The sequence below is a fragment of the Falco biarmicus genome, chromosome 10, assembly GCF_023638135.1.
Source record: "Falco biarmicus isolate bFalBia1 chromosome 10, bFalBia1.pri, whole genome shotgun sequence".
In the NCBI taxonomy this organism is placed as follows: domain Eukaryota; kingdom Metazoa; phylum Chordata; class Aves; order Falconiformes; family Falconidae; genus Falco; species Falco biarmicus.
The window spans coordinates 20,529,263-20,557,141 of NC_079297.1; the positions used below are offsets into that span (position 1 = coordinate 20,529,263).

General features: G+C 42.2%; 2 protein-coding genes across 5 annotated transcripts in view; both read right to left on the minus strand.

The window, feature by feature from the left end:
- The window catches only part of PPFIA1 (PTPRF interacting protein alpha 1), a 61,223-nt gene extending 59,782 nt beyond the window's left edge, over positions 1 to 1,441 (minus strand). The window contains exon 1 of one of the 2 annotated variants that reach the window (XM_056354839.1): positions 1,311 to 1,441. The gene's annotated coding sequence lies outside the window, so the exon portion shown is untranslated. Of the gene's footprint in view, positions 1 to 209; positions 1,089 to 1,310 lie in introns of those variants that run through there. The other variant, XM_056354838.1, reaches the window with a different exon arrangement.
- Positions 1,442 to 3,289: 1,848 nt separating this feature from the next.
- On the minus strand, positions 3,290 to 22,877 carry FADD (Fas associated via death domain). Of its 3 annotated transcripts, none has more exons than XM_056354850.1 (7): positions 22,371 to 22,877; positions 21,830 to 22,017; positions 17,646 to 17,771; positions 6,110 to 13,493; positions 5,528 to 5,616; positions 4,127 to 4,224; positions 3,290 to 3,942 (listed from the first exon to the last, which is right to left on the minus strand). In XM_056354850.1, exons 1-3 carry the CDS (start codon positions 22,669 to 22,671, stop codon positions 17,766 to 17,768), a joined length of 495 nt encoding a protein of 164 aa, XP_056210825.1. In that variant the 5' UTR covers positions 22,672 to 22,877; the 3' UTR covers positions 3,290 to 3,942; positions 4,127 to 4,224; positions 5,528 to 5,616; positions 6,110 to 13,493; positions 17,646 to 17,765. The 3 variants fall into 3 exon arrangements, with proteins under 3 accessions (XP_056210825.1, XP_056210823.1, XP_056210824.1); XM_056354848.1 differs by having other exon boundaries at positions 18,850 to 22,017; positions 22,371 to 22,876; XM_056354849.1 differs by lacking the exon at positions 4,127 to 4,224 and having other exon boundaries at positions 18,850 to 22,017; positions 22,371 to 22,876.
- Between the last annotated feature and the right edge of the window lie 5,002 nt (positions 22,878 to 27,879).

Genomic DNA, 27,879 nt, shown 5'->3' on the forward strand with positions numbered 1-27,879 from the left:
CTCAACATCTCTGGTACCACAAAGTTTGTTCTCAGCCTTGAATTTCACACTCATATCTGAACCTTTTAAAGAACAATTAAACTTATTCTGAGCCTTACTGTGGGCACTCTCAATCCCTTGAAATACCTGGAACAGCCTGAAGTGCTTTGTAACATTTTCATGCATGATTACCATAAGCCTTGTATTTTCAACACCACTACATTATTTACCTTGCTCAATAAAATAAAAAGGCTTGGAAAACAGGCCCCAGGTTTCCTGCAGTACCAGTTCTTCTCTGGTTTTAGTAGCTTTTTGTTATCCCAAAAAACCTTCTGGATTGCAAAGCATCCATTCAGCACTAGTCCAACATCTATTTAATTGAAACGCCCCGTGCACATGAAAACAAATAAATCTGCTGAGAAAAAGAGCAGACTCAGTAAAAAGCAGCAGTAGCGGCTTCAGCTAACTAGCCAAGTCCCCAGAACAGAAGAATGTGAAAATAAACTGTCTCAACTTCCCATTCCTCTATTACTGGCCCATAGGTCCTGCAACAGCTGGGATGGGGGAATCATGTGCTGAGGTGGAAAAAAAAATACAAAAAAAATGTAGTCTGATGCAGTGGTGCAACAAGCTTCAATAGTTCATCGCTCATAAATTCCTTTCAGGTCACAATCGCATTATTAAACAGAGTACAGACAGCATGGAAAAACGGCAGGAGCTTTCTCGTAAAAGATCTGGAGAAACCTCCCTTCTTTTCTCTTCTATTAATTCCAACGGGAGGCTCTCCTTCCAGTTCCCTGGGTCTTAGTTCAAACATTTATAATCCCAAGAGCCAGGCGCCGGTATCGCTCTGGAAGGCGAGGAGAACGGCGACCTGTTGTTCCTCGGCGTTAGTCCGCCACCCGCTCTCGCCCCGGCCTGTCCCACCGGCGGTGCTCCCGAGCCCAGAAATCCAACCGAGAGGGGCGGCAGGCACCGGCCGAGCGGCGGCAGCGCCCGGCACCGGCGGGGGGAAGGCCCCGAAGGGAGGCGGCGGCGGCACCGGCAGCTCGCCGCCCGGGTCTCGCCGCTCCTCGTCCCGCGGCAGGGCCCGACAAAGGAAGATGCTGGCCGAGGAGACGGAGCTTCTCTGCCCCCCCTCCGCCCCTCACGGGCAGCGCCGGGCCGGGCCTCCCTCCCTCCCCGCCAGAGGCCCCAGCGGCGCCGGGAGCGCGGCCCCGCGGCTGCCCGCACGTAGCCGGCTCGGGCTGAGCGCGGCCCCTGAGGGGCGAGCCCGGCCGCGGAGGCCCCGGCGCCGCGAGGGCCGAGCGAGCGCTCCCTGCGGCCCCTACCGAGCGGCGGGGCAGGCTCCCCCGCGGCGGGCGCACTCGCGTCCCTTCGGGCCCGGCCCGGCTCCGCCCGCCGCCGCCGCCTCCTCCTCCTCCACGTCCGTGGTGGCCGGCGAGGGGGCCGGCTGAGGCCGAGGTAGGTGCCGCTGCGTCGCGCCGCGTCCCGGGCCCGGCGGTGCCGCCGCGGCCTCAGGGGGCGGCAAAGGCCCTGCGCGCTCGGAGAGCCTCGATCGCCGCCGCCGGCCCCCGACCCGCCAGCACCGAGCACCGAGCTCCACCGCCTCCTGCTTCTCCCGGCGCCCTCTGCGGCTCCTGCATAAATCAGTGCGGGGGCCCACAATGCACCGCGCGGCGGAGCTCGGCCGCTCCTGCCCTCCTTCCCCACCGGGCAGGGCTGCAGGTTCGAGACCCGCTCTCCCGCGGAGGCCGCCTGCAGCCCCGGTGAGCCGCCCGCCCCTATCCCAAGCGATACTCCCGCCGCCCACGGGTGCCCGCCCGAACGCAGGGCCGCCGTCTTTGCAGTAAGAGCCCTAGGGCAGGAGGCGTGCTTGCTGAGGGCTGAGCAACAGGGCAGGAGAGAGTCATCACCGCTCTGTGCGTGCCAGAGTCGCCCCGCAATCGCAGCCCTTCCCGGGGCCTGCGTGTTGTGGCAGGGCCCTGCCAGGCGGGTCTGGCCGCTCCTGCCCACGGCGAGCTGGAGCCGGGCCCTGCTCCAATCGCTCTGCCCGTGCCAGTCGCCTCAGCGCACCCGTCACCCCAACGTGCCTGCCTGGCCCTTAGCTGCTCCCAGGCCTCAGCCCGCCACCTGCACCCTCACACCACGCTTTCAGAAGTACTCGACAGAGGTGGTTAGCCGTGTGCGGCTCGCAGAGCTGTGAGGTGATGGTTTTAACCAATTAAACGGTGTAACTAACGGCTCTGTGGCAAGTAAAGCAGCTGAAGGATCCAAGGCCTGTGTGGGTCTCTGGGCCATAGAAGACAACAACAAGCTGTCAGCTGCTGTATTCAGCACATGTGCTGTCCAAAGGCTTGGCACGGGCACCGAAGGCTTCTCCCGCCTCAGTCTGTGAGGAAACTGTGCTACCAGTAATTTGGTGTGTGTGCTGTCCAAAGGCTTCTCCTGCTGTGAGGAAGCTTGCCACCAGTAATTCGGCATGTGTGCTGTCCGAAGGCTCAGCGTGGGCGCCGAAGGCTTCTCCCACCTCGCCTTGTGAGGAAGCCGTGCCACCATGGCCCCCACACAGCCCCAGCGATGGGCGACTCTACTAGCAGAGCTTATTCTCCACAGTTAACAGGTTTGGCTTTGGGGTGGGGTTTTTTTTGTTCCCCTCCTCCCAATCAAAACTGTTTCAAAACCAGCATATAAACACTTCCCACTTGTGTTTCTATGGCTTTTGCTCTGTTACTGGAGGATCACATTCCTAAAGCTTTCACCATGCACATGAGTAAGGTTGCAGTTTATAGGCAAAGCTTAGAAAAATCTCTTTTCTCTCTTCCATTTGTGTTACCACTATGAATAAATCATTTGCATTTTGGACCCTATTCTTGCTTTTGTAGTGAAAAGCTCTGAAAAGCATCAAGGGCCAGTTACACTGACAGAGGCACATCATGCCAAAAAATAGCAGCCCCTGCACTGAAAGTTGTACAGATTTGTGACTGGATTACATGATCCTTAATTTGTAAACAGAGCATATAGACACCTAGCACTGGATAGAAAGGATCATTAATGAGTCACTCTTCCTTCCCCCAAATAGGAAACTCTTTACAATTACACATTTACTACATTGTGCTCTTTCCCTGTGGTATTTGAGCCCTTAGGGTGAATTCAGGTCACATTTTTAAGCTTTTCCTCTACAGCCATGAGGTCTAGATTTCTTTTTCCCCCTCTTGAAGAGTCTGATGTAATCACTGACTGGGAGCTGGAACTTTTAAGGAAAAAGCGAAATATTATGAAGTACATTCAAATCACAAGTTCTGCCAAATACTGGTTAGCACAGATTTAATGCTGAGTAATACACCATTGAAGTGTCATTGTATAAATACTGAGGTCTGACTTTTCAGGGTAGAAAGAGTAGCAAAACCAATCCAAAATCAATTGTGCTCTTCCTGAGGAAACCTCCCAATGTTATGAATTAACCTGTGTTGTCAATAGTCTCAGTATAGCTCAATGCTATTACTTAGAAGCTTTGATTTATACTGATATATTTAGAAACTTAGAAGCTTCGATTTTAACTTTAACTACTTCAGATGATCATGGGAGGGGATGAAGGAAGGCATCATTCACCTAGCCCTCTCCTTCAACCTGCTACTGAGCGTTTAACCCACACTGAGGGTTTCTCTCACATAATTCAAATTAATATATACCAATCAGCAAAATCTGGGCTATGCTTATGAAGCACAGCAACGTGTTTCTGGGGCCAAAGGCAGTTAACACTTAAAACTAGGCCCTGAAGATTACCTTGAATGCAATCGGCTCTTTATTTCTAAGCATGTTTCTTCAGATAGATGCTTCTGTTTCATTGCTCCAAATTCTTTTTGTCTTTATCTACATGAACAAAATTGTCTCCCATAACTTGCATGCAATTCGTTGATGACTCTATTCCTTATACACCACAGGAGCTGATTTTGTCTGATTCTGTAAAGAAAACAAAAATGCTTTGCCAGCTTGACCCACTTGATGAAACCTACTAGTAAACTACTAGTAAAAATACTTGAACTTTTCATATGCAAGTGAAAAAAAAAGCCAGTTTTCTAAGCATGGTCACAAATACATAGGATGAAAAAATATTGGCAGAGGAGGAGAGGTGGTATTTCCTTACCTCTCAGACTAGGATTTCAGAGAATTCTTTTGTTCTTCTGTAGTGCAATATTTAGGAGTGTAAAGAAGTCAAATTGATGCCAGTCTAGTAAAGTAAGACTTTAAAAACAGAAAAGCATTTTAAAAGATCAAAGAAATTCTTCTTGCTCATTATTAAAAAAACCCACCCAATTTTAGTAACTTTTTGGAAGATTAGTTTTTTTCCCCTGCTATCTTCATTTTGTTGTCACTTATACTTCAAGTCTAATATCAAAGTGACACCTGCTTAATTTTTAGTAGAAAGCCCTCAATATTGAAAATTACTGATTTCATTGTGAAATCATTTCTGAATAATAGTCTAAGCACCAGTTCTTCAAATAATGCCCTACAGGCAAAACAGTCTTTCCACCTGTAGTAGCAGAACAGCCATTTCGGACATTACCTCCACTGATCTACTCTAGGTCCAGTTTGTACAGTTTCTAGATTTCATGCTTGCACAAAAAAATATTTTTGAAGCAAGGAAGAGTATTATATGTTAATTCTGAGAGGAGGAAAAATTTATTTTACAAACTGGTAAAGGTATATAAAGAAATACTTATTTTTTTATCATTCTCCAATGGAGACCTGCAGCTGAACTATTGTGCCTCAACTGCTGCATGATGAAGTTTTAAATAAAGTGTGCATGTGTAACAATTAAAGTATGCTAAAATAAGCTACCATCAACTGATGATAATCAGCTATTTCTTAGGCTTCTTTATTACCAGAAAAATGAAATATTTCCATTGATAAAAAAGAGCATGGAATTTCATCCCAGCCAAAGTTTCCACGCTGCAGTTGCTTCAATGAATTCAGAAATTAATTTCAGAATTCTGAATTTTATTCAGAAGGGAACAATTTTTAGGATTGGGACCATAACTACTTTTGGAAAAGAAATTGAAAAAATGCAAAAAACTCACATTTCAAAATATTTTCAAGGATTTAAGGGAATTACCTTGTTGCCACTAATTGACAAGCAATGAACAGTTCCAGCATAGCAGCACAGATCTGAATAGGACAGCCAGCACAGACAACTGATTCCCAATGCTGAGGCTTGCCCTGTGGCAGAGTCACTGCCAAGCGCTAAGTCTTCCTTGCAGACCTTCTAGGTTGTGCCTTGCCCCTTCCTAAACTGAGGTCTGGATTTTTGTTCCCTGTGAATATGTCTCTCGGATGAGTCAGCTGTGGTGGTGAGGGTGATGGAGTCACGAGATACCTTTACTGATAGAACAGTGCTATTATTTTGTCCTCATTATTTGGGAGTAAGGGTTCAGATGTGCTGAAACTGTTTGACCTGGCCCTGCCTAACCAATATTGCAAGTCAAGGAAGTCCTTCCAGGTCAGAATCCTGGTGGACAGTGCATGCTAGGAAAGGCAAAAATCTCACCTTTCATCTTGATTACTTTTGCTGTACCATTCTGCGGATGAAGACAACTTCAGTCTAAGGAGCTGTCAAGGCAGCGTCTTCAAAATAACCTGTTCAAGCACAACCAAAACAAGGCTGAAAACTAAAGTGGAATTTACAGCTGCATGAACAAACACAGTACTGCTTCAACTCATCACACATAAAAAATGAAAACTAATAATGATAGTAGAAAGAATCTGGCCTGACTTGGTTTACATTTAATGTATGAGTCAAATGGAGACTTTGTGAATGTAAAGGCAAAAAGTTAAACACCGTAACAGGCACAGAGTTGATAATCTCTATCAAACTGGACACTGCAATACATCCAGTCAGATTAACAGATCTCAGAGCCAGGTTGTGTAGAATAAATTAATAAGTGAACCTTGGTATTCGCCTAGATCCTAAAAGATGTCATTACATTTTCTCTCAGTTTGGCATGACTTGGAATGGGGTTGTTTTTTTTCTTTTGAAACTATGTTTTTCTTTGTCCTTAAATAGTTAAAACCAAAAATAAACAGTCATACTAACTATAGCCATGCTTCATTAGGAAAGCAAAGGACGTACCATGCAATTCTGAATTGAAGAATAAGTATGAATGAACTCCATATATGAATCTTCACTTCAACCAGTTTGTTAACAAGGCAGAGACACTCTCGCATTCAGATTTCTCAGCTCCTCACATCTGCAGTTGGACTTCCCATCAAAGAGGCAGGAGGTTTTAGCTGCAGACCCTCCTCAGCCTCAAGGATTTGTCACCTTTATCTTTGTCACCTTCAAATCACGTATCACTTTCTACACAAGTTTCAGAGGAGAGATGGAAATGGTTAGGCACTTTCTTGAGAAATGGGTTTCAGCCTCAGGTGGGAACAGAGTTCCCATGGCATATAAATGTCTGCTGTATAAAAGGGAGGCACTGACTCCTCAGGTATAAAGAGCTAGGTATTTATTCATGCTCAAAAGGATGTCTTAGTCCAGGAGGGAACTTGAATCCAGAATATCGTAGTTAAGGAATATGCCTCCCACATGATGTACTGCAAATACCTTCATTAGGCACCTCGCTTTGTAAACACTATACTCAAAAGCCCAGACTGTGAATACAGCAGAATTTCTGAGGCGCCTCAGAAATATCTGAAAGGCCTGATTTTGAAGCCATATTGCTATCCCTGTGTGCAGTCCACCATAGCCCAGAGCAAATCAGCATAGGGTCAGGACTTCAAATGCCACAAAACACAGCTGAATAATCAGATTTTTGCATAATGCTCTGTGTTGCACATAATACACATGAAATAATAAAGTCGGGAGAACTCCCAGGCTCTGCAAATATCCAAATATTTCTCAGCATTCCTATTTACTTTGGAGTACAAGGAAAAGGGTTTCCTTTTTAATTCCTCCCGGGCATGTAACTCAAGATATACCATACAACCTGAAGAGCACTAGCAGCTCAGATCTTTTAAATGAAATGAGTATGATGTCTCTTTTGTAAGTTCAGCAAGAGGTCTGGCTCCCTGTCTGTGTCATTTAGTGAGATGTAATGCTTGTAGACATGTCCAGAGAGAGCCATACTCTACATCAGCTGACAGCAAAGTAATAAGTTCAAAGACCCAGGTTAAATAACTCTCCACTCTTTGCACCTCAAAACCATAGGATGAAATTCAAACAAAAGCTGTTAAAAACAGGGGGGGGAAAAAAAAAAAAAGCTTTCCTTTCCCGTCACATGATAAATTAGATCCTAATGTTTATCCAAGCTCAGCAAAACAGCAGCCTCTTCCTGCCAGCAAGTTTTGCACAGCGAGGTGTCAGGGTGCAGCCGTGCTGAACTGCCTTCCCTGCTGGCAGTGCAGCTCTGAGGACAAACACCTGCTGCCACCCGCTCACCGTGAGGAAGAGCTGCTCACCAGAAGGCAAAAAAAGCAAAGCGCTCCTCCGTTCGCTTCACAGCAGCGCAGGGTTGCATTTGCTGCTTTCACTGCCCACAGAGTGCTTTATGGTTCATTTGTACTGAAATTTCCTTTGTGAGCCTCAAAGCCACCCTACACTAGCACAAAACCTCTGCTGAAAATAGTCCAAGATTGCCTACGCTTTTTTTTTTTCCTTCTGAGTCGAGCCAATGGTACCTTATTTACTCCCTGTCCTTTAGAGATGACTTAATGACTTATCAGCAAAATGCATTTTGAACACATTTCAGGCATTTCATACCAAAATGAATAGATGAAAGAACACGATTTTTGCCAACAGCACTGATTATTCTTTTGTCGGTAGGCAGACCTGACCTGGACTATTCTGTTACCGTAACAAATGTCTCCAGAGGTTGCTAGACAGAAGAGACGCTTTGCCTGAGGGAGAAGGAACGAGAGGGGAAGAAGCTGGAAGGTGGCCTATAGAGAAGAGGACAGAGGTAATTAATGGTTATGCCCATGTATAAAGATAAGTGCACTACTAGTAAATGTGTCAGCCCTTCGGCAACAAAAGCCATAACTTCTAGAAACTATGCCTTGACACAGTTCTTCTTTACATCGACATTTTATTTGTATAATATGGGTCTACATAGATCTGTGTCAGATTTAGGCAAGTGTAAATCAAATCAAAATTGGCTTCTCCAAAATTTCAGTGGGTTTTGAGTTGGACTTAGTGCACCTGATCAGAACAAAAGTCTCCACAAAACACACAAGAAACTGGAGACATGCAGAAAACTCTAACTTAACACAATTTATTTTAATGGGAATCATACCTATGTCAAGAGCATAAATATATTCTAAATTTAGCTGCTATTCCTGCAACCAAAGGCACATATGCCCACTCAAGCACAAACCCAGTGAACTTGAAAAGGTTTTCTGCTTAGTTTCAGCTTCAGTTGTGCAATTTGCAGTTCAGAATTATTGCAGCTGTTGTCTTTCTTGTATGGATTTACAGTGGCAGAAATCCCCTTGAGCTAGAAAGAATTTCTAAAGCAAAGCATAATTTATTTCAATCTGGAGTGAAATATACCCCTAGTATCTAATGCAAACGTAGTGTACACTACATGAGCATACCAATTCCAGCACATCTTAAAACAGGTCTTTTGGAACTATAATGACAATATCTACCTAAACGTACATTCAGTTACAAGTTCAGGGCAATAGGGTTGTGCATTATTTAGCTACTCTTTTTTTTTAAAAAAGCATAGTTTTAGGAAAGGCCCCATACCACGTGAGGTAGCTGTGAATAGTATTGGAAGAAGCAGCTCTCTGGAGTCAAGAATTCAGAACCAGCTGTGACAATGCAGATCCTGACTAACTAGAACAGGTCTGGATACATTCCACCTGGCTGACCACCTACATCATGAACCCATTTACCCTTGGTCGCCTCCGTAATCAGTGAAGTGAGAGAGCCACTCCATGGGAGTGATTCAGATCTTTGGTGTGGTCCATGAATCACCCACTCAAGATGCTTATCTCTCCTCATTGACTACAGAAGGAGCCTATGGACACTGGACTCCTGCCGTGGGAGCTGTAGCTAGATGTCCAAACCAGTGTGAGATGAATCTGGGCTGGGATGCTGGATACATGTGAGAAACAGCACACCTTGTTTGTAGGAAAGCAAGTAAAAAGAATGTGCATGTCCATAGAAATAAACAATGCTGTTATTGGCTTCATTGCTTTAGATTTAGCAACCTAAGTTTTGTCTGTCTTGTTAATTTTAACTGGTTTGGAATTAAGTTATGTATTTGCAAGACGAGAGCCAACAGCTTTAGAACCATGGCAATCTCTCACAATATGTGAAAAATTATGAAGAAAAAATAATTGTGTTATTTTCATTCCAAAACACCTTGTATACGCATGCACTGATCCCACAGTGAGCTCTGTTGACATTGAGCTTTCACCTGTTTACTTCACAAGACCTCGAGAGAACACAAGTAGGTTTCTGTGTGGATCATTTCAAAATTGAGACTTCAGCTTTTGGAATGTTATGAGAACTGTTAAAAGAGAAAAATAAAATTGAAGGATTGTATTATTTTGATAATATATGCAATGAGCTTTATAAATAGTCTGATTAGAATAAAAAGGATTTACATGTGAAGTAACACTTCTGTTCTGTAGATCAGTTTGGAGGAAAAAACCAGGGTTTTTTCACTCTGCCTGCTATGCAAAGGCTCCTACTGTTTCAAGTGGCTTTGGAGTAGGCACTAAGCTAAGTGGACCATGATTTCTATGTACTCAAGATCCTCTATCATTAGTCCTTCATACTATGGTAAAGTAGATAAAGCATTTAAAAAATAAAGAGATCTCAAATAGCACTTAACACTATTTTTAATCCTTAACTGACTAGACTTCAAACGATAACATACCTTTCATTACATTCACATTGCCTGTATGAAATTGTGTGCAGCAATCACTATCTTCATTATTCAGATGCATGCTGAATTGAACTACTAACTTGTGTACGTGAAGATAATAATGTTGGTAAGGTATTAGTCCCAAACCGTATGTGTGTGAACAATGCAGAATGATTTTTCTGTGCAACAAGCTTCAGCTTATAGGCAAATGAAAATGTAAATAATGCTTTCAGTGAATCACTAGTTTATGTAAATGTTCATTTTCACCATTTTAGAGCTCCCCGTTGTCTTCACAGTATTTACTAAAAATATTAATTTGCTAAGATTAATTGGCTGAGATGGTGACTAAAAAACACCACAGCCTCAAAATGAAGTCATAAAGAAAACTGCAACAGATAAAAATTCTAAAAGCTATGGAAACTTGCAATGGCAGCAATGTATTTTGCCAAAAACATCCCCAGTTTCAAGGTGATCCTAAGGCTCAGATGAAATTGTCTGCCAATAGATATGGTGTATTAAACTGCTACTAAAGAAAGTTTATCTCCCAATATTAATTTCCTGTTCTAATTAACAGCACTTCTGCCTAGGCAACCGAGTCATTTAAAACTAAATTTCACCTTCGGCATTTTGAGAAGAGGAAGGTTACTAGGTCAAGATCTGACATGGAAAATAAGTATAGGTATAAGCCATGTAACAGTAAACATTCAGCTCAGACCACCTACTAGTAGCCTTAAGCAGCACAGTGACATTTAAAAGCAATCAGAGTCATAAGGGAACCTTCAGGGAAAACAGACAATACTTTAGAAAGAGCAGCTCTACTTTTGCCAGAGGAAAAAAACAAGACCTTTGGGAACAGTGCTCAAGTCAGCTTGAAACAAATATTAAGACAAATAATGGAAATATAGTTAAATGGTGCTTCTCCTCTTTTGCAAAATTATTATAGTATCTTTTGAAGTAAATTCCCTCCCTGATTGCTTCTGTATTGGTCTGTCCTTACCCTTCAGCCATAAAGTGTACACTACTCTGATGTTTAACTAACAACTGCATGAAAGATAGTGTATGCCTGTCAACATAAAAGCCAAGAGAGCTGCAAGAGGTCTCATCCTTCACTTATGAAGAAACACCATGACTTTGAGCAAAATACCCTGCAAATCCATAAACCCAGAGCATGCAGCACATGACCTGGGTGAAACATGCAGTGGGGAGGGGAACCCACAGTGCCTCACGGAGAAGGCAGGATGCCAGCAGCATCCCTAATGTCAACAGAAGCGGCAGCTGCCTCTGCGCCACCCTGCTTGCACAGGTTATTCCTACTGCTGGATTCACATTTCCCTTAAAGAAAGGCAGTTTTCAGGTTCTTGTCTGAAATTATGATTTTACTGCTGCTAAGATATCCTGGTATCAAGATGTATGTGTTAAGGGTACCTACAACCTTATTGAAGCATCTTTTTTAACAATTAATCAAAACGCAATCATAGAATCACATAGGTTAGAAAGACCTTTAAGATCACTGAGTCCAACTGTTAACCTAGCACTGTGTTGTCTCTTCTTGGCTTGGCACCAGTAAGCCTGTTACTACCCTGGCCAAATTTACAGGAATCTCCTCCGTAAAACTTACTGTCAGGGAGCACGCAAAGGATGGAAAAACTGAGGAATGCCTTCTGCAGCCCTTGGAATTATAAGTTTTGGGGATCGAGTGCACTCCATACACATAGTCAGAGACCCTAAATACCAGTAATTCTCTCAACTACAAAGGCAGCGTACTTCAGTAAAATCTTCTCCATCTATGTTATTAATGATCACGTACAATGCTTACGTCTTCCAGAGTCAATACCTAATTCTCCTGACTTCAATAGCAATTTCTCAATTATACAACTGAAGCTCAACTGAAGTGGGCAATTTCTCCATCCCCTTCTAGAAAAAAAATTTTTAAAAAAATCTGTTGTTAAGAACAGAGCAAGACATACACAGCTCCAGATAGCTACTACTTAGTAGTACTTACATTGTAAACTGAAGCTAATGCTGCTGGAAGTAATTATATTAACTTCCTGTTTGATATTGGCATAACATGGCTTTCTGTCTGTCCCAAAGACACAAGTGCCAAGGCCCCAGATGAGGCTTGGTTTTGTGCGTAGAGTGGTACCCACACTACAGTGCTGTGTACAGAAGCGCACGGCAGAGTGGCCACTGCAGAGATGGCAGCAGGGACAGCAGGGAAAAGAGTGTAAAACAGACTCCCACCACCCACCCCCTATATGGACATTTATGAGCATGAACACCAACCACAGTTCATACTGCCTCCTCTAGTTGGAGTCAAAATTCACATATGCAGGTTGTGCTTCTTGACTGATCCCTATGGGTCACTCTTCTGAGTTCAAGTATCTTACAGGAGTGTCATTATCTTCACCTGAGGTTTGATCCAGCATGTCCTCAGCTGCCGTTGAGGTCTTCACATGTAGTCTTTTGACTCATCTTAGCCTCCAACAAAAGATTTGCCCCTGTGTTGTGCCAGATAATACTCTTAGTCACTCAAGTTTTCTTTTTGCCTTTTTCCATTTGCCTGAATGCCTTGTTCCTTTGTATGGAGGTCTTCACGTAGCTTTTGTCAAATTACAATTAATTAATCCTGGCAGTTATTACATAAAAATCCATTTACAATCTAGCTGCTGAAAGTAAGGTTACATGGCATGTAGCTTGCGAGGGGAAAAAAAAACAACCAAGAGAAAAAGGTATGAAAGGTTGTCCTCTCCCTGCTTTTGGTTAAGAAACCATTATTTCTAGGAAGGTAGACAAAAGCTGAAAAAGCCTTGTCGTTGTTTTAAGTTAATCCTTAAACCAAGTCAGAATAACAAAAAAAAAAAAAAAATTAGAAGATGGCTGAAAGCCACATGTAAGATAAAGGGGAATAATTCACAACAGAGAAAACAGCAGACCTGACATTGTTCATCTGTGCTGTAACAAGCACAGCCAATGATTTATTTCAAAACTAAATTCCTTGTTCTCCTGAACACAGTTCATATGAAAGACTCTTTGACCATACCATCTGTTTGCATTGTAATTCACATTTAAAAGTGTCAACATCAATATTGACTCACAAACAAGTTCTAGCTTAGGTCTATAAGTTAAGCTGCCACAATACACTTAAGCTTTCACACAAAGAGCTACAGGAATATTGGTCACTTTTCCTTTCATGCTACGCACAATCAGTCAGTACTCCAAATACAGGTCAGATCTTCTCAGAAATCCAAATAAACTTTTAACTTCCCTTTGACCCTTAAACAATTTTGAATAAAGATGCCTAAAACTTCCAGGAATCATTAACATTTCCTCATACATGAATGTGAAATATTAAGTCTAGCCAAGGTGAGATCAATTTGGCAGTTTCAGTCTAGTGAACCATTGCCCTTGCCACAAAAGCCATCGAGGAACTTGGCGCTAACTCGTTCTTTGTACTTTTTACCTGTGAAGCCAAAGCCTGAAATGGCAGGGACTCACCAATCTTCTGCCATAACCATTCAGGGGCACCATAAAAGTGCATGCAGAACGAGAAGGAAAGATTCTTCCTTTTACTTTGGTCAGGTATATCATTTCCAAACTATGCTGTTAAATAATTTCTTCGGTGCCTACAGCTGCTGCCTGCAAGTGCAAAAGTAACAGGGAAGAGAACAGAGGATTAATGTCAGCATCATAGATTTTGTATTGACCCAAAATATTAGACTGAAGGAAAAAGCTGAAAATTATAGTAACCAATGACTGCTCTAATGTGTACTAGGAATTAAGCCAACTTTTGCAGTGAATTCTGTGAGATTAAAAAAATTATTTGAAATCACTTTTGCTCTGCCTGATCTTGAAGATGCAGCAGCTGGCCCTGAATTTGTACTTTATATTTAGTGTTAGCCAAGAAATACACCACCAATGTTTCCAGCAAAACTAGGACTGCTCCTAGAGATTGTCACAGGGACATATTTCTTTACAGAGATAGTATACAGCTTGTAAATGATAGACATAAGTTTGAGAAGCAGTATTGAGAAATGGCCCTGTCAGGAAAGTCTTGTTTCCAGATTATATCAAATAACTTTACTTAAGGGTGTGTGCATCTATGCATATGTAAACACACACTATACACTCACACATGTAGGAAGATACACATATATACACATACACAAGCATATCAGGATTTGGGAGGCAGGTAATTTTCACATCCAACACTTTCTTTCTCTCCCATAATAAACCACACAGTTTACTTTCACCAAAATATGTTATTTTGTGGCACAAGTTTGATTCCAATATACCTTTAAGCGATGTACAAATAGTAATGTTCCTTGCTTAAAGTATTCAGCCTTTACCTGCTATGTGTCCATGGATATTTAGCTGATAAGGGAAATATTCAGTATAAGTGATACAATGAAAGTAAATTCTGCAGTCCCAGATCGTTGCTGTAAACAGCATCATCAAATTTTATGCCAGCCAAAATCTACAGTGACAATTTTAAAGTTTGAGGTACCAAACCCAGCGATATTTTGCTGGATTGGGTTATCATACATTCTGCAGAAAGGTCAGGATGTCCAGTAGCGGTGATGGGGAAGGTTCTTGACTCCCAGTTTTAAGTGCTCAGAGATAGCATCTCTTAGTTGTCTCAGTTTGCAGCCAAAATACTGCAGAAAAGCCTGCGTACATGGGCACCAGTTGGTTCTTAGCAAGGTTTAGGAGTGCACAAAGGGAGGGTTTGGCAGCTCCTAGGGTTCAGTTTGGTTGCATGATTAGAGGCTTTTTTGTCTGCCTTCAATAACACCACCTTTGCAGTACCAAAATACGTGACCAAAAGAGGCTGGCAGCATTTTGGCCAGCAGCTCCCCATTACTTCTCTCTGTGTGGAACAAACAGGAAGCTGCCACTGCTGCTGTAACATCTGACATGGTAACTTTCCAAAAACAGGATATTCCCTGACCTGCTTACAGGTACTGTGGCAATTCCATCCGCGCCCGTTTTTCCCTAGCTGAGGTTGTCATATCCTATTTGAATACATTAAAAACCACTGGAACAGGCTGTCTGAATAACTACAGATAATTCAAGAAATGTCAAAGTCTTCTTCAAACCACCAAGAAAACAAGTGTTTGTCCTCCCTCAGGCTTGCGTGCTAGAATTATTCAACATTTAATGATGTGTGGGGGTATAAGTTTGCAGGAGGGAGATAAGGGATGAAAGTAACCTTTTAAAGGTGAAAATGGTACAAGCCTATGAGGCACTTCAGGTACCGTTTGAATAAAAGAAACTGTGATCTAATTTCTCCATAATTCTTTCTCTAATTCCTCTGAATTAGCCTGTGGGAAGTTCTCAGACCTCGCAAAACAAATAGAGCTCCCCACAACTCAGACCTGCGCAAGAGACATCAGACTTCACTGGTGAGGCCTCTTCTGACATGGCACGGCCCTTCAAGACATGGCACAACCCTATTTGAATCACTGATTATTGAAACTGTCACTCTTAAAAAAATTCAGTTCAACCTAAATGCAAGTATCCCAAATAATACTCTACAAAACAGTAAGACTACTAACCTAGCAAATACACCATGGTGTTACATTAAGTGCGAAAGCAAACTCAGTATTTTCAAAGCTGTTGATTGATAATAAAATTGGTTAAATACATCAGCTGTTTTTGCAAAGGTATCTGCTTTGAGACTGTTGGTCTAGACACTTCCACAAACATTAATTCACAGATGTAAAGACAGGTGAAATCTGTGTTTGGCTTTCAAGCTGCAAAACGATCTGGTCCTTTCACACTACTGAGTAGCTTATCCAGTAGAAATGATTAGTGTTGAATCAGGAATTTCTAGGGCTAAGGATTTCTCACTGATGGATTCCCACGTCCATTCCCACTTTAAGCAAAATTAGAAGGAAGAGATATTCCTAGGGACAAAAACATGATCAGATATCCTGTGCCATGCTCCAGCTGCTTTTAGTTACTCAGAGAGGCTGTAGGGAGCACACGCATCAGTTACATATGCCAAGGAGCTCCAGGAAAGTTCAGGATCTTGGCTAAGAACCGAAGTGGCATGGATACCTCCCTTCCCCAGCATTTATTCTTGTACTGAAAGCAGGGTGGAAAATGAGCGCCCCATCCACATAATCACTCTTACAATCAAAGTCCACAGTATGGGTGCCTCTTGCTCAAAACTGAGGTACTCACTCATGTTACTGTTTTATTATGTTCATCTTACATGAACCAAAGGGGTTTATTCTTACTCATTTGGTCTCACTTGATCATGTGAATAAAGGTTTGAAGTGAGTCAGGGCTGGAGTGCTCAGAACTCTGAAGTTCCAGGAAATTAAAGGAAAAAAATATGGTGTGAAGTGCCTTAAAAATACAGTCATCTAAGATATACTGTAACATTTAATATCCCTTAAAGTTCATAGGCCAGATGTGGAATTTGACATTTTGATTTAAAGAATCACACATACCATATGGAGACATGAAGTTCTTTAGCATCAAAGCGCTATTTTTTTGTAAAAAGTAGAATATGTTTTAAAAAGTAGAATACATTTAACAAAATTTTATGAGCAGGTCCACAGTGAGTAATTTAAGTGGTACATAACAAAGTTGCAAGTAGCTGTTAGCTAGAAATGTATACTTTGTTGGTTTTAGCTCTAATTAGTTTTAATACATCTGCGTATTTATTAGCTACTTCATGCACAAACATGCAGTTAGACACACAAGTTCGAATTTTACTGTTCAAGCTGGATACAGAAATGGAAGTGCCTTGTGCTAAACTGGTGGTTAGAAGAATGTTGAAAGTTGAAATTTCTTAAATGTTTAGCCCCGCGCTCTCTTGCGTGCCCTGTCCCAACGGGGCAGTAGAAGCAAAAGGGGAGAATTCAGTCAAGAAATTTCATTTTACATTCCTGCACTCCGAGCTTGGGGTTTTGACATGGTCACCGACCGGAGACTGCAGCAAATCTCACAATTAGTAACAGCTTCCAAACATTATTCATCTGGCTGGGATAGCTGCAGCCGCATGCCCTGTGTACTGCTGTGCCATGGTTGCCATGGGGATAATGGCTTTGGGGGTAATTCAGGCTATCCAGGGTTTCCCACGGTAGGGACTTTACAGCCGGGAAGCTGTGACTAAATTCTGCTCACATTGAGCATAACATAAAGAAAAAAAAATATACAGGATGCGGATCCCAGAAGCCATGGGCCCAGACCTGCCATGCGCTGCACCCTTTTAATTCACATTTTCTTTGCAACTTTTTTTTTGGTTTTTTTTTTTTTCAAAATGTGGAAATATGCCTAGAAGCAACAGGAAGCACCTGGCAGGGAGACTGCTGGTGGGGGAAAATAAAAGAAAAAAAGATAAGCCTTTAGTTCAGTTGTTCACATATTGACCTTAACGACAAGAAAAGTTTTGGAGCTTAACTTAACTTTCAGACCAAACCTTTCTCATGGTTTATAAGCTTGCTGTATATAAAATCTGGTACCAGCTTTGCACACAAAATCCACTTACCAACTCATATATAGAAATGTAGTCTTCATACATCCCTTTGGACAAATCTGTGCCACAGCTAATGTGTACACTTGCAGAACAGGCTGTTAACAGCCTTTTAAAGTTAGACCACAATAAGAAGTGCTCATTGATTACATTCTGCAAATTATTTTCTAAAGTTAATACTCCTGCTGGGATCAACAGGAATAACGGAATTAAGAAACAGGAAAGAAAACATTATCAAAACTGTAAGCATTTTTAATTGCAAGATTATTACTTTACAAAAAGTTCTAGAAAACCAGGCTCACCTGTAAATAAAATGCCTACCACGTAAAATCCTAGTTGCATGTTTTTTACATCTCTGATGACAACGGTCCAATTTTTTCTCTGTGTAGCTTCACACAGCACAAGAGCCTGCTCTGAAGGCTTCAACACTATGAAGTAAAAAAAAAAAAAAAAGCCAGTTTGATAACTTTTTGAAGCATTTAGACACACGAAGTTGACATTAAGCTCCTTTCCTTAAAAAAGGTACTTACTATACTGTTACTGGAGGTGTAATTCTCAAAACCTTTTCTAGAGTTGTTATAATAAACAAAAGAGGGAAAACAACTTCTATTTTCCGTAATATGGAACACGTTTTAAGGACATAGGTGATCTATGCAGGGAACGAGAAGTACAGTACAAACCACGTTTTGGTAATTGTGACAGACAGACAGTGATTAGAAATTAATTTAAATTGAAAAATACTTAACCAAAAAGCCTGAATTAAGAACACACTGAGTGCCAGAGAGTGCTTGGAGATACAGCACGAGTTACTAAGCTTTTTGCTTTGAACAATTAAATGAAGCAATTAAGATTTCAGAAAGTAGCCAATTATTTTAGGACTGAAACAAAGGCTGGAGGCAATAGTTGCTGTGCATGAGGAATGGCAAAAAAGGAAACAAAGCATGGCATTTGAAATATTTATGACAACCAATTTGTGTAAGAGGATTTTTAATTAGAAGTCTGGAAAACTTTTTCTAGCTCAGTAATAAAAATGCCACCATTTAAAAAAATTAATATGCAACATATAATTGATATCTTCAAAAATCATAGTAAATGGCATGTAAGTACCAAAAGGGACTGTGAAGCGACACAGGAAAACAATCCTCCAAAACTGAGAGGAGAATTCTCCTGAGAAGACACTTTTTACACTCAATATGGTTTTTTGTTCTTTTATCAAGGCTGTAAGGAAACAAGACTCTCAAGAGACCAAAAGGAAAAGGTTTTCATAATTCCTCACAGGCACATACTCTTGCATAGAGGATTTGATAAAATGACTAATTAAGTTACTTGTCTTACACACTCCAAGCTTTAAGCACACGCTAACACCTCAGTGCCAGTATATACTTCACAGAACACTGAAGCCTCTATCAATTTAACTTCTGAAAACATCCCCTAAAAGCCTGAACAGGCTTAGAATAAGCTATAAGCTGTTTTTAAGTAATTATAAAACAAACACAACATCCTTACCACAGCATGATTAGCAGAGATAAAAAAAGGAAACAGAAGGCCCGTCTCCCATGCGCATGCTGCACTGCGACTCAATTTTGGGCTCCCGAGGGCTGCCAGAGAATGTGTTTTTTTCTTAAGCTTCCCTGAGCGACAGCATTCAAATGCTACTCCTGATAGGAAAACTATAGCCTTTTTAGCACTTCTGAGAAATTAAATGACAAAGCTTTTTGCCTTTCCCACCCACCCCCCTCAATCTTCCAAAGATATTGGTAACATTAATGCCTGTTCAGCACCACTCCTTGCTTTAAAAGTACACTTAACATTTATCTTCTCCCAATTAGAGATCTCATCATAGACAGCAAACCAATTATATATATAAAAAAAACCAGCTCCATTTCTTTTGTTTTTAAGGAAGCATTTTTAATGAAATGTGCACAAAATTTTACAATATAAAACAAGAATGCAAGTTATAAAAAGATGTATATTTGAATCCAAAATACTTCATTTGAAAAGAAAAGCTTTCTAACTGGATCATCACATATTTCCTTACAAATTGCACCCTTTTCCCTTACCCCTCCTCCCAACAGAAAGGTTTTGTTCCCTTTGCTCCATTTCGTTCCCTTTGATTATTCTTAAATAATAAACTTTTTAATCTCTAATAAAAAGTTTTATTGGCCCTGAGGTACTGCACAGATTGCTGCAGTCTAGGTTGTTGCTTTCATACGCAGTAAAACATCCACTATATAAAAATCCTTAAAAAAACAGGAGGCTTTTTATCTTCTGAGGCAGAATATTTCTTGTAGTTGATGAGCACTTGGCTACAACTAACAGGTTATTCCTACTGGTTCTTAACGTATCCCAGTTATATGCAGTAGGCAGTATATTTATTTTCATATTCCAGATAAGCCTATATTCTGTGAACCAGAAGACTTATTACAAGTGGATAAGAAAAACATGTTACTGGACAGATTGAACTTGGAACTGTTGCAGAACTGCTTCACCATAAGCATAACTCATCTTGCTAACTGCACTTTGCTCCACGCTGCTCGCAAAGATTGCTTACAGGCATGAAGGATGTCTGAAGCAATCATTTTCTTTACTCATAGAATGACGACCATATCTATTAAACAAAAACCTCCGAAACATGTGGGCTAGTCATTTAGCTGAAATGCAGCAGCGTGTCTCCTACTGGAAGCCTGGAACTGACTATTGATACTGAGAAGTACTGGAGCAAGTACTTAGAGAACTGTACCTGCCCAAAAAGGCAAACAAGTGAGAACTTCTGCATTACCCACTGCTCCTTTGCTTGGATACAATCACTGATATTTAATGTACTATGATTAGAAAAATACTTGTGAGAATCATTTAAGGAAAAACCTGAAGGAAAAGTTACAGCCATTTCCATTACATACAAATAATGTGACATCGTCTAGAGGCACCAACAGCAATGAAAACTTGAAAATTATCAGCCAGAACATTTATGCAGGGTAGTGGTACACTATATGCTGACACATAGCCTTCACAGTCATGGCACTATGTAAAAAGAACTTGAAAGCAGCCAAACATGAAACAGGTACAGTATCAAAAAAGAAGCCTCTCCTCTTCAAGTATCTATTTATGTAGTTAAAGGATGTTTGCAGTGACAAACAATCCTGTTCATTCAAGCAGTATTAGTTTCAGAAGACTTTTCCCCCCTCACATAGGGGATAATTCCCAGAGGCCTCTACAGCCCTGCATGTCTTGAAGCTTGTGCTTCAGCCTTAGGTTAGGCCTGAAGACCATTTTTTAAAGTCTGTTCCAAATTAAAACTGAAAACTGAATCTGGCCTCATTCATAAATCCTTTCCTCTGCGAGTTGCTTACAACCACTTTCACAAAACGTCAAGGAACAGGAATGAACTAAACAATTGCAAAGGACTTGGAAGAGCTATTGGATCTGGAGTGACCTTTGAAGAGAACAAATTGTGGTGAAAGACTGCTGGTCTTCACAGGATATCACTAAAGTATGTACTATGTATTTGCTCTCAGTAGGCTTTCACACCCCTCCACTAAAAAGAAACCAATGGTTTCCAGGTTTTTGTTACAGTACACGCTTTTGTTACTAGATTCCTAGTAAAGAATCTTAAAACATTCATGGCAATAGGAAGAGGCTGCAGTAAACATGTGACAGACACACACAATTTCTGTGATACTTGCAGGAGAATACCTCCTTTGGGAAGATGAACGCACCTAACACAGACATTTGATTTCAACTAGTTCATTTTCAACCCGGGCACATTTTCTGCCAAGAAAAAAACACCGCAATAGTTACTGGCACTCTTGCACTGCGGTCTTTGAGACCTGAGGTTAGTTGTCTTAGCATCCTTTTATAGAGAGCAAATGTATCTGACAAATTATGGAAGATACTATCTTATGCTACTCAAGAACAAAATCCAGCACACAGCTAAGAGGTCTACTCCTTCTGCCTTTCACACTACGGTTACGCTAGACCACATAAAAAACCATAAAATCCAACCTCCCTATGACATATTAAATTGCAGTTGCCTCAGAAGTGTCCCATGGATGTACTTCCAGAGAAGATGTATCTGAAAAGTACCTGCAGTAAAGCAAATCCTTGTTTTCAGGTGGGTGGTAGAACAACAGCGTGAATTTCTGCAAAATGGAGTTTTAGCCTCCTAAAAGTTAAAACTTCTTAAAGAAAGCATCAAACTACAAAGCATTACCTGAAAGGAATTTGTTTTCTGTTAACCTTCATCTGACCACAAATCAACCGATTAAGGCACCCAAATTAATGGCAGAGAAACAGTACCAATGAGACCGATTTTGGTTCAGAAGAGCAAAAGGCACTTTTACTTTTTTCATCCACATCCGTGGGATATGGAAGTGTTTTTATATTGCTTTCACCTGGTTCCATTGTTCAGCGGCAAGAGCTTCTGTTCAACTCTGTCTGCCACCAAATTCATATGACAGTCCCGAAGAGCTTTTATTAAGTCAGTCACCTTTGCATCTTTTCCCTTCCACTTCTGCCACTCTCGAAGCGCCTGAACCACCTGCTCCTGCAAGCTGAAGGGATGGGCTGCCACTATCCTGTCAAGTTTCACTTCAGAAAGGCCAAGTTTTCGCATCAGCATTTTCCAGTCTCTCCCAACGTTTTCATGTATGACTTCAATAGCTGCCTTCTGAAGACCTGGAATATCACAAATGCATTAAGTTAGCGACTGGTTTACTAAAAAATACCGAAAATTTTTAGAAGTTTCGGAGTTGTTTTTTTTTTAGCAGAATGGTGCTACTCTTGCTGCATAGCACATCCTGAAAGTCACGCCATATTCTGAAAAGCCACTGAACACTCAGAATCTCAAGTACACTGCACGATTTCCAAGTGACCATCCAATAAATAAATAAAAAAATAAGAAGGTATTTCCACCGCAGCCGGCCTGCCACAGGCCGCGCCGCAGCAGCAGGCTCAGCTCCAGCGCGGCGCCCACACTTCCAGCCGCTGCTGGGGGGCGAGGGGAGTTAGTCAAAACCGAATCCACCTACGTTTTTCGTGCACATCAGGTTCGTCCTCAGGTGTAGTAACTTCCCCTTCCTCCACGAACTGCTTTAGCTGAGAGACCAGATCTTCCCTTTCGATGCTGACAAGCAAACCCTGAAGAAACGACACGTCGGTGCTTGTGATCAGCTGCTGCTCGAGGAGGATGCTGAAGAGATCCCCGCCACTCTCCACCGACTCCAGCTTCCTTTTCCCAATCTTCCCCCAGCAGAGAAACTTGAGGGAATCAAGCTCCCTGCTCGACAGCCTGGTGGAGAAGTGGTGCAGCAGGGCCAGAAAGGGATCCATGGTGCCAAGGCCTACACCGCCAGCAGCCCAGGACCGGGGCCACAGGCAGGCCGCACGGGGAGGCTGGTGGCACCCCGTCCCCCCGCGCCGGGGGCGGACCGCGCTCCTCTAGTCCCGGAGCGACTTCCCGGGAAGCCGGAGGGCGCTGGGCGACCCGACCCGGCCCGACCCGGCCCGATGGCGGGACGCGGGCCCCAGCTCCCCGCCCGCCCGCGGCCCGTGCCCGGAAGTGACGTGAGGCGGCAGCGGCGGGCTTTCCTCTTCCCGCTCGCCCGCAGGAGGTGGCGGCCGCTTAGGCAGGCACGGCACGGTCTCGCTGCCGATTAGCCTGGCTACAGGAAGCGCGCGGGGCTCCACATCCCTCAGAGCCGAACGGGGTCGGTTTGTGGTGCCAAGCACAAGGTGATGCCGGCACGGCCGGCCTCCTGTGCAGGAGGAGCGGGGCCAGCGCCTCAGGCTGGGCCGAGCCCCGCCGTGAGGGAACTGTAGGTTCCCCCTTGTATACGGGACTATCGGGCTGCTTCTGAGTACCTGTGCAAGGGTTACTTCATAGTTTTTTAGCGATAGGAGAGCAGTACAAGGATAAAAGGGCTTGCTCGACAAAGAGCCAGCAAGGTCCCATCAGAGCCCCGCACCCAGGCGCAGCCATGTCCGTGGTGGCCCCCAGCCCTCGGAGACCCCTCGCCCCGGGAAACACAGGGCTTGCGGCCAGGGCTTTGATCTTCACAGAGATTAATTGTGACTCGACCTTTAAAAGGGAAGAAATAGGGCAAACGACAAGTCTCTGTATTTTAAAGGCAGTTTTTTATACAAGGTGAAAGGTCGTGAACTTCTCTTAAATGGGAAAGTTCAAGTTCATCCCGTTGTTTTGTAGGTCCCTAAAGTTGAGGAACAACCATGGTGGTTTTTCTTCACGGCACATGTAGGTAGGTAGAGATTTCCTTGTTCCTTCTGTGGGCTCTGGCATGTTGATTCCCCAAGCTGCCCCATTACTAAATTGTTTCCAGTACAGCCTTTCATTTATTAGTGTTGCAACACACAAACAGACATGTGGTCCTTGTCATAAAAAGATTTCTGTCTCAGACAGATGAGCTTAAGTGTTATCTTCTGCATCTCCTGCTCCAGTCTGGCACTCCAACACGAGGAACTCCTACTCCCAAAACATTTCTAAAGCTCCCACAGGCACAAGCCCTCCTTAGATAAAACCGCTAGATTTTCAGCATCCTGTTTCAGTCTGTTACATGGAGTGAGTCTTACACACCCTCAAAAAAGCCAGGGACTGGCTACACGCATGAAGCCCATCTGTGCATCCACAGCAGTGGGCACAATTATATAAGAAAATACGTATTTCACACTGAATACAAGATTCATTTCCTATACAATCCTCCCAGGTTATATGAACGTTGGACAGCCTCATCTCCAAGTAAGTGTTCCCTTAAAATAATTTCCTTTGCTACAGCATTAGCAATATTTTCTTTGATTTTTAACCAGATAATCCCAAAGTTCACAATAAGTTTGGAACGTCCATCAACCTCCTTCCCGCACCCTGCTTATGTTCCTCATCCAGGATGGATGACAGGGCATCAAATAATGCCAGCCTTAAAAAGCAGCCAATGTGCATGTTACTCCTAGTCTCTCAGGTACAATATTAAACCTGCTTAAAAAAGAAAATTTTGTTTAGTCTCCAAATGCTGCAAACTGGAGGGAATTAAGCTGTTGTTAACCAAGGGTTTCATGGTAAAGTAAATAGTGAGAGGAAGTGGCACTAAGGATTTGAACTGGGATAGGACATGCCTGAACTGAGAGAGGTATTTTCTTTCTGCAGCCCTGAATATACTTAAAACTGAATGAAAGAACATTAATAAAAAAGTTGGTGTGGTGCCAAGGAGAAAAATATTTTCATTGTGTGGATTAATTTAGAAAGCAAATGTAAGCCCTAGTAACAATGTAAGAAATATAAAATCCAATTAAATAAAATCTCCTTTTAATTTTGCCAAGGAAGATGACTCTACAAAACAGGGGGAACCAAGTCACATGGTGCAGAGCTTGTGCCTGACGATGGCAGCCAGACAAATTCAGAGACAAATCTATGTGAAGGAAGTCTAAATCACTGTGATTTACACCTTTATTTTCTATTTCTTGACATGTAACTGAAAGCAACATCAACTGGGATTTTCAGTAGGCTCATATGAACTTAGTGGCCAGAATCAGTGCTGAAGTATAAGGAGGAATGAAAGCAATTTCATATATCACTGTAATTCTAAAGGTGTCTAGATTAAAAACAAACACGAAGCTAAAAGATACAAATCATCATTTAATTAAGATATAAATCATCACTTAAGTACTTTTAAACTCACTCCTAATGTCTGGCATAGTGATTTAGTCTCCCCTTCTATTATGTATGAATCTGATCTGATAACTGACATACAGATGAAAATACCCAAGCCACTTGCTTGCTTTCCTCCAGTTACTTCCTTTGAAAGCAGTTCACGGGGCTTTAGCAAAGAAAGTATTTTCCAAGGTCAACAGATCGTAACCGCTCCACAGCAGAATAAAACTTAATAGAAATGATTTATTAGACCAGCTCAGATTTCAGTGGAAGTTTCCCAGAAATGTAAGTACTATGAATGATCCAGTTCCTAACCAAATGATTTAGTTTTCTTGAGGCAAGACGATTCCTTGTAAGATACTGCAGAGGGAGCTCGAAGCCTAGGAGTGTTTCAAACCGAGCCTTTTGACTTCATGGTCTTCGCTGCACGAGTAGGGCAAAGAGAACCTTTTTTAGGTTCATTTCTGCTGAGTCTTGAGTGAGGTGTCGGTCACCAGGACGTTCAGGGAACAAACGCCGACTCAGAGGCTGCGAACACGAAATGGCGAAGCACGTGGCTGCCCTTTGCGGGGCCTGTGCACCCTCATGTTGTGTGAATAAATGCAGGGTGGCCAAAAGGTTGCTTGGGAGAGCTCCTGACTTATGAAACAGCTGCTCTAAAAAGCAGTATATTAATCCACATGCCCTGAAGAGTAAATGTTCTGGTAAAATGTTTACAGCTGTACTGAATCACAGGTGACTGAGATGAGCTTGCGTGGAAGCTTCAGAAGATGCTTTGTGTTTTCCAGCCAAGGCAACCTGCATTTCTGGCTGGCCCTTCTTTGCTCTAGCATCGCACTCTGCTCTGCTATGAGGCTGTGGAAATGTCTGACAGTAATCTGATTTGCTATTGGTGCTCATTAACAACTATACAAGTTGCTGAGTCTGCCTTTGATGACTGTTTTCGCTATTACTGTCAAGCAATTTACTCTTGATATGACAAATATAACTCTTGATACAGCTGTCTGTAAATATTCATAGCTTGCCTTCTTTCAGCCAGCCCCTCTGCTCTAACAAGCGATGTGCTTGCCGCCTGCTGTTGACACACCAGAACTAGCTTTAATCTAGCGATCTCAGAACTGGTTGCAACATAGCTACTTCAGTGCAGTACATGGGTGGCGTGCTCACATCACAGATGGCAACGCAGGTATTCAAAGAAATCTGTCTCCTTTCTGAGGCCCACAGCAACACACACTGGTAGTTTCCAGTGTTAATACATGTATTTTTCTTCTTTGCTTTTGTTTTGAGCTACATACCTACTGCTTCGTACATACTTTCTTACCTTTGATAAGTTTAAAGTTTAAATCACTGCTATTAGGTCAGTCCTGTTGCAAGAGGGTAAGGCGCTGCTCCTGGGTTTGCCAGGTGCAAAGGATGTGCTTCCATAGGACCTCCTGTCTGGTTTTACAGAGCAGAGAGGTGAAAGACTCAATGGATCAGGACTGTATCTTGACAGACTTGATGGTGTAGTTGCTTTAAATAATATGTGGGATGAAGAGATAGTAAATAGGTTTCTTCAGAGGCAGAAACTGGACTCATGAAGGAGAGCTTGCTGGTCTATGGCTGTTTCTTTATGTACTGCTTAATGGTACTTATTAGGTTGACTGCGCTGATTGTCAAGGGTGGAATTGTCAAAGGGATATTTGCTTCTTTTTTTTGCCAAGTGGAAGGAAAAAGGGGAAATATTCATACAGTGGAGATGGTGTCAAAATTCAAGTCATTCCAAGATAATGGAATGGCGATTCCAGGGTGAGTTTAAAATTCTCATCCCTCACAGTTGTGAGACACTGGTTGGACAAGCTTCTTGGCATGGACTAGGTATATTAATCCTGTCTCAGTGCTGAGAAACTGTTTCTCTTTTGAGGTCCAGTCAATTGTACGATTATTTTATTGTAACTGCCATTCTCTTTCAAGGAAATAAGGAGCATCTCAGCTTCTCTTTGTTATCTTCAAGATAAGAGCAGTATTAAAAAAATGCAGACCCCTCCCTACTAGCTGAATTGGGTTTTTTGTTTGCTTGCTTCCTTGCTTTTTTACTTCCATGGCAAATAAACTGGTTTCCATAAAATTTTGTATTATATTTCTTCAGTGCCTGTCATCCATTGTTTGCAAAATCCTAAAATGTCTGTTTTCATCAAAGAAAAGACAGTTTCTGCATTATCTTTTGTGAATGAATTGATCCGCCCATTTCTTTTGTCAGATATTACCTCTCTGTTGCTATAATGTCTAGTGTAGAAACAAGTGCTCTAGTAAAGAAACTATTTGTGAAGAGACTTAGGATCCTAGGAGAAAACTGTCTGTGACAAAAGGGCCAATAAGAAATGGCAAATTACTGTGTGTTGAAAGGGAGAAAATTAGAAGCAGAGTGTGGGAAAAGTAAATAAGTATTGAAAAGAAAGTGAACTCAGGCATGAATAGGTTGTACACAGATAAAAGATCTGGCCAAGTAACAACAACAACAAGCAATAAGTTGTTAACAGATGCTTGAACTTAGTATTGAAACAGAAGAAGTGTTGATGTAATTCTGTTGATATAGCTCTGTTGTGTTGTTGTTGGCAAAAGAAGTAAGTTTAACTTTAGGGGAAGGGTAAATTGTAGACTTTTGTTTATTTTCTCCAGCTAAAAACCTCTGACTTGACTTTTTACCTATTTTTATAGTGAATTTTCATCATACCATGTAAGTATGAAATCATTCAGGCAAACATTTCACATGTCAATAAAGCTATGTGTATATATTAGACCAGCACATTTCGTTCCTCTAAACCATATTTATTACTTAGGCTCTGCAACATCAAATTTGCACTTGATAAAACAGAAGAGCAGAGAAAAGAGAAAATGTC

What these genes read in the sequence shown, in the direction of transcription:
- FADD (XM_056354849.1), bottom strand. Translation starts at nt 22,671, where the DNA reads ATGGATCCCTTTCTGGCCCTGCTGCACCACTTCTCCACCAGGCTGTCG. An exon ending in ACCTGATGTGCACGAAAAAC is followed by an intron (nt 22,018 to 22,370) that starts GTAGGTGGATTC and finishes GTGATATTCCAG; the next exon opens with GTCTTCAGAAGGCAGCTATT.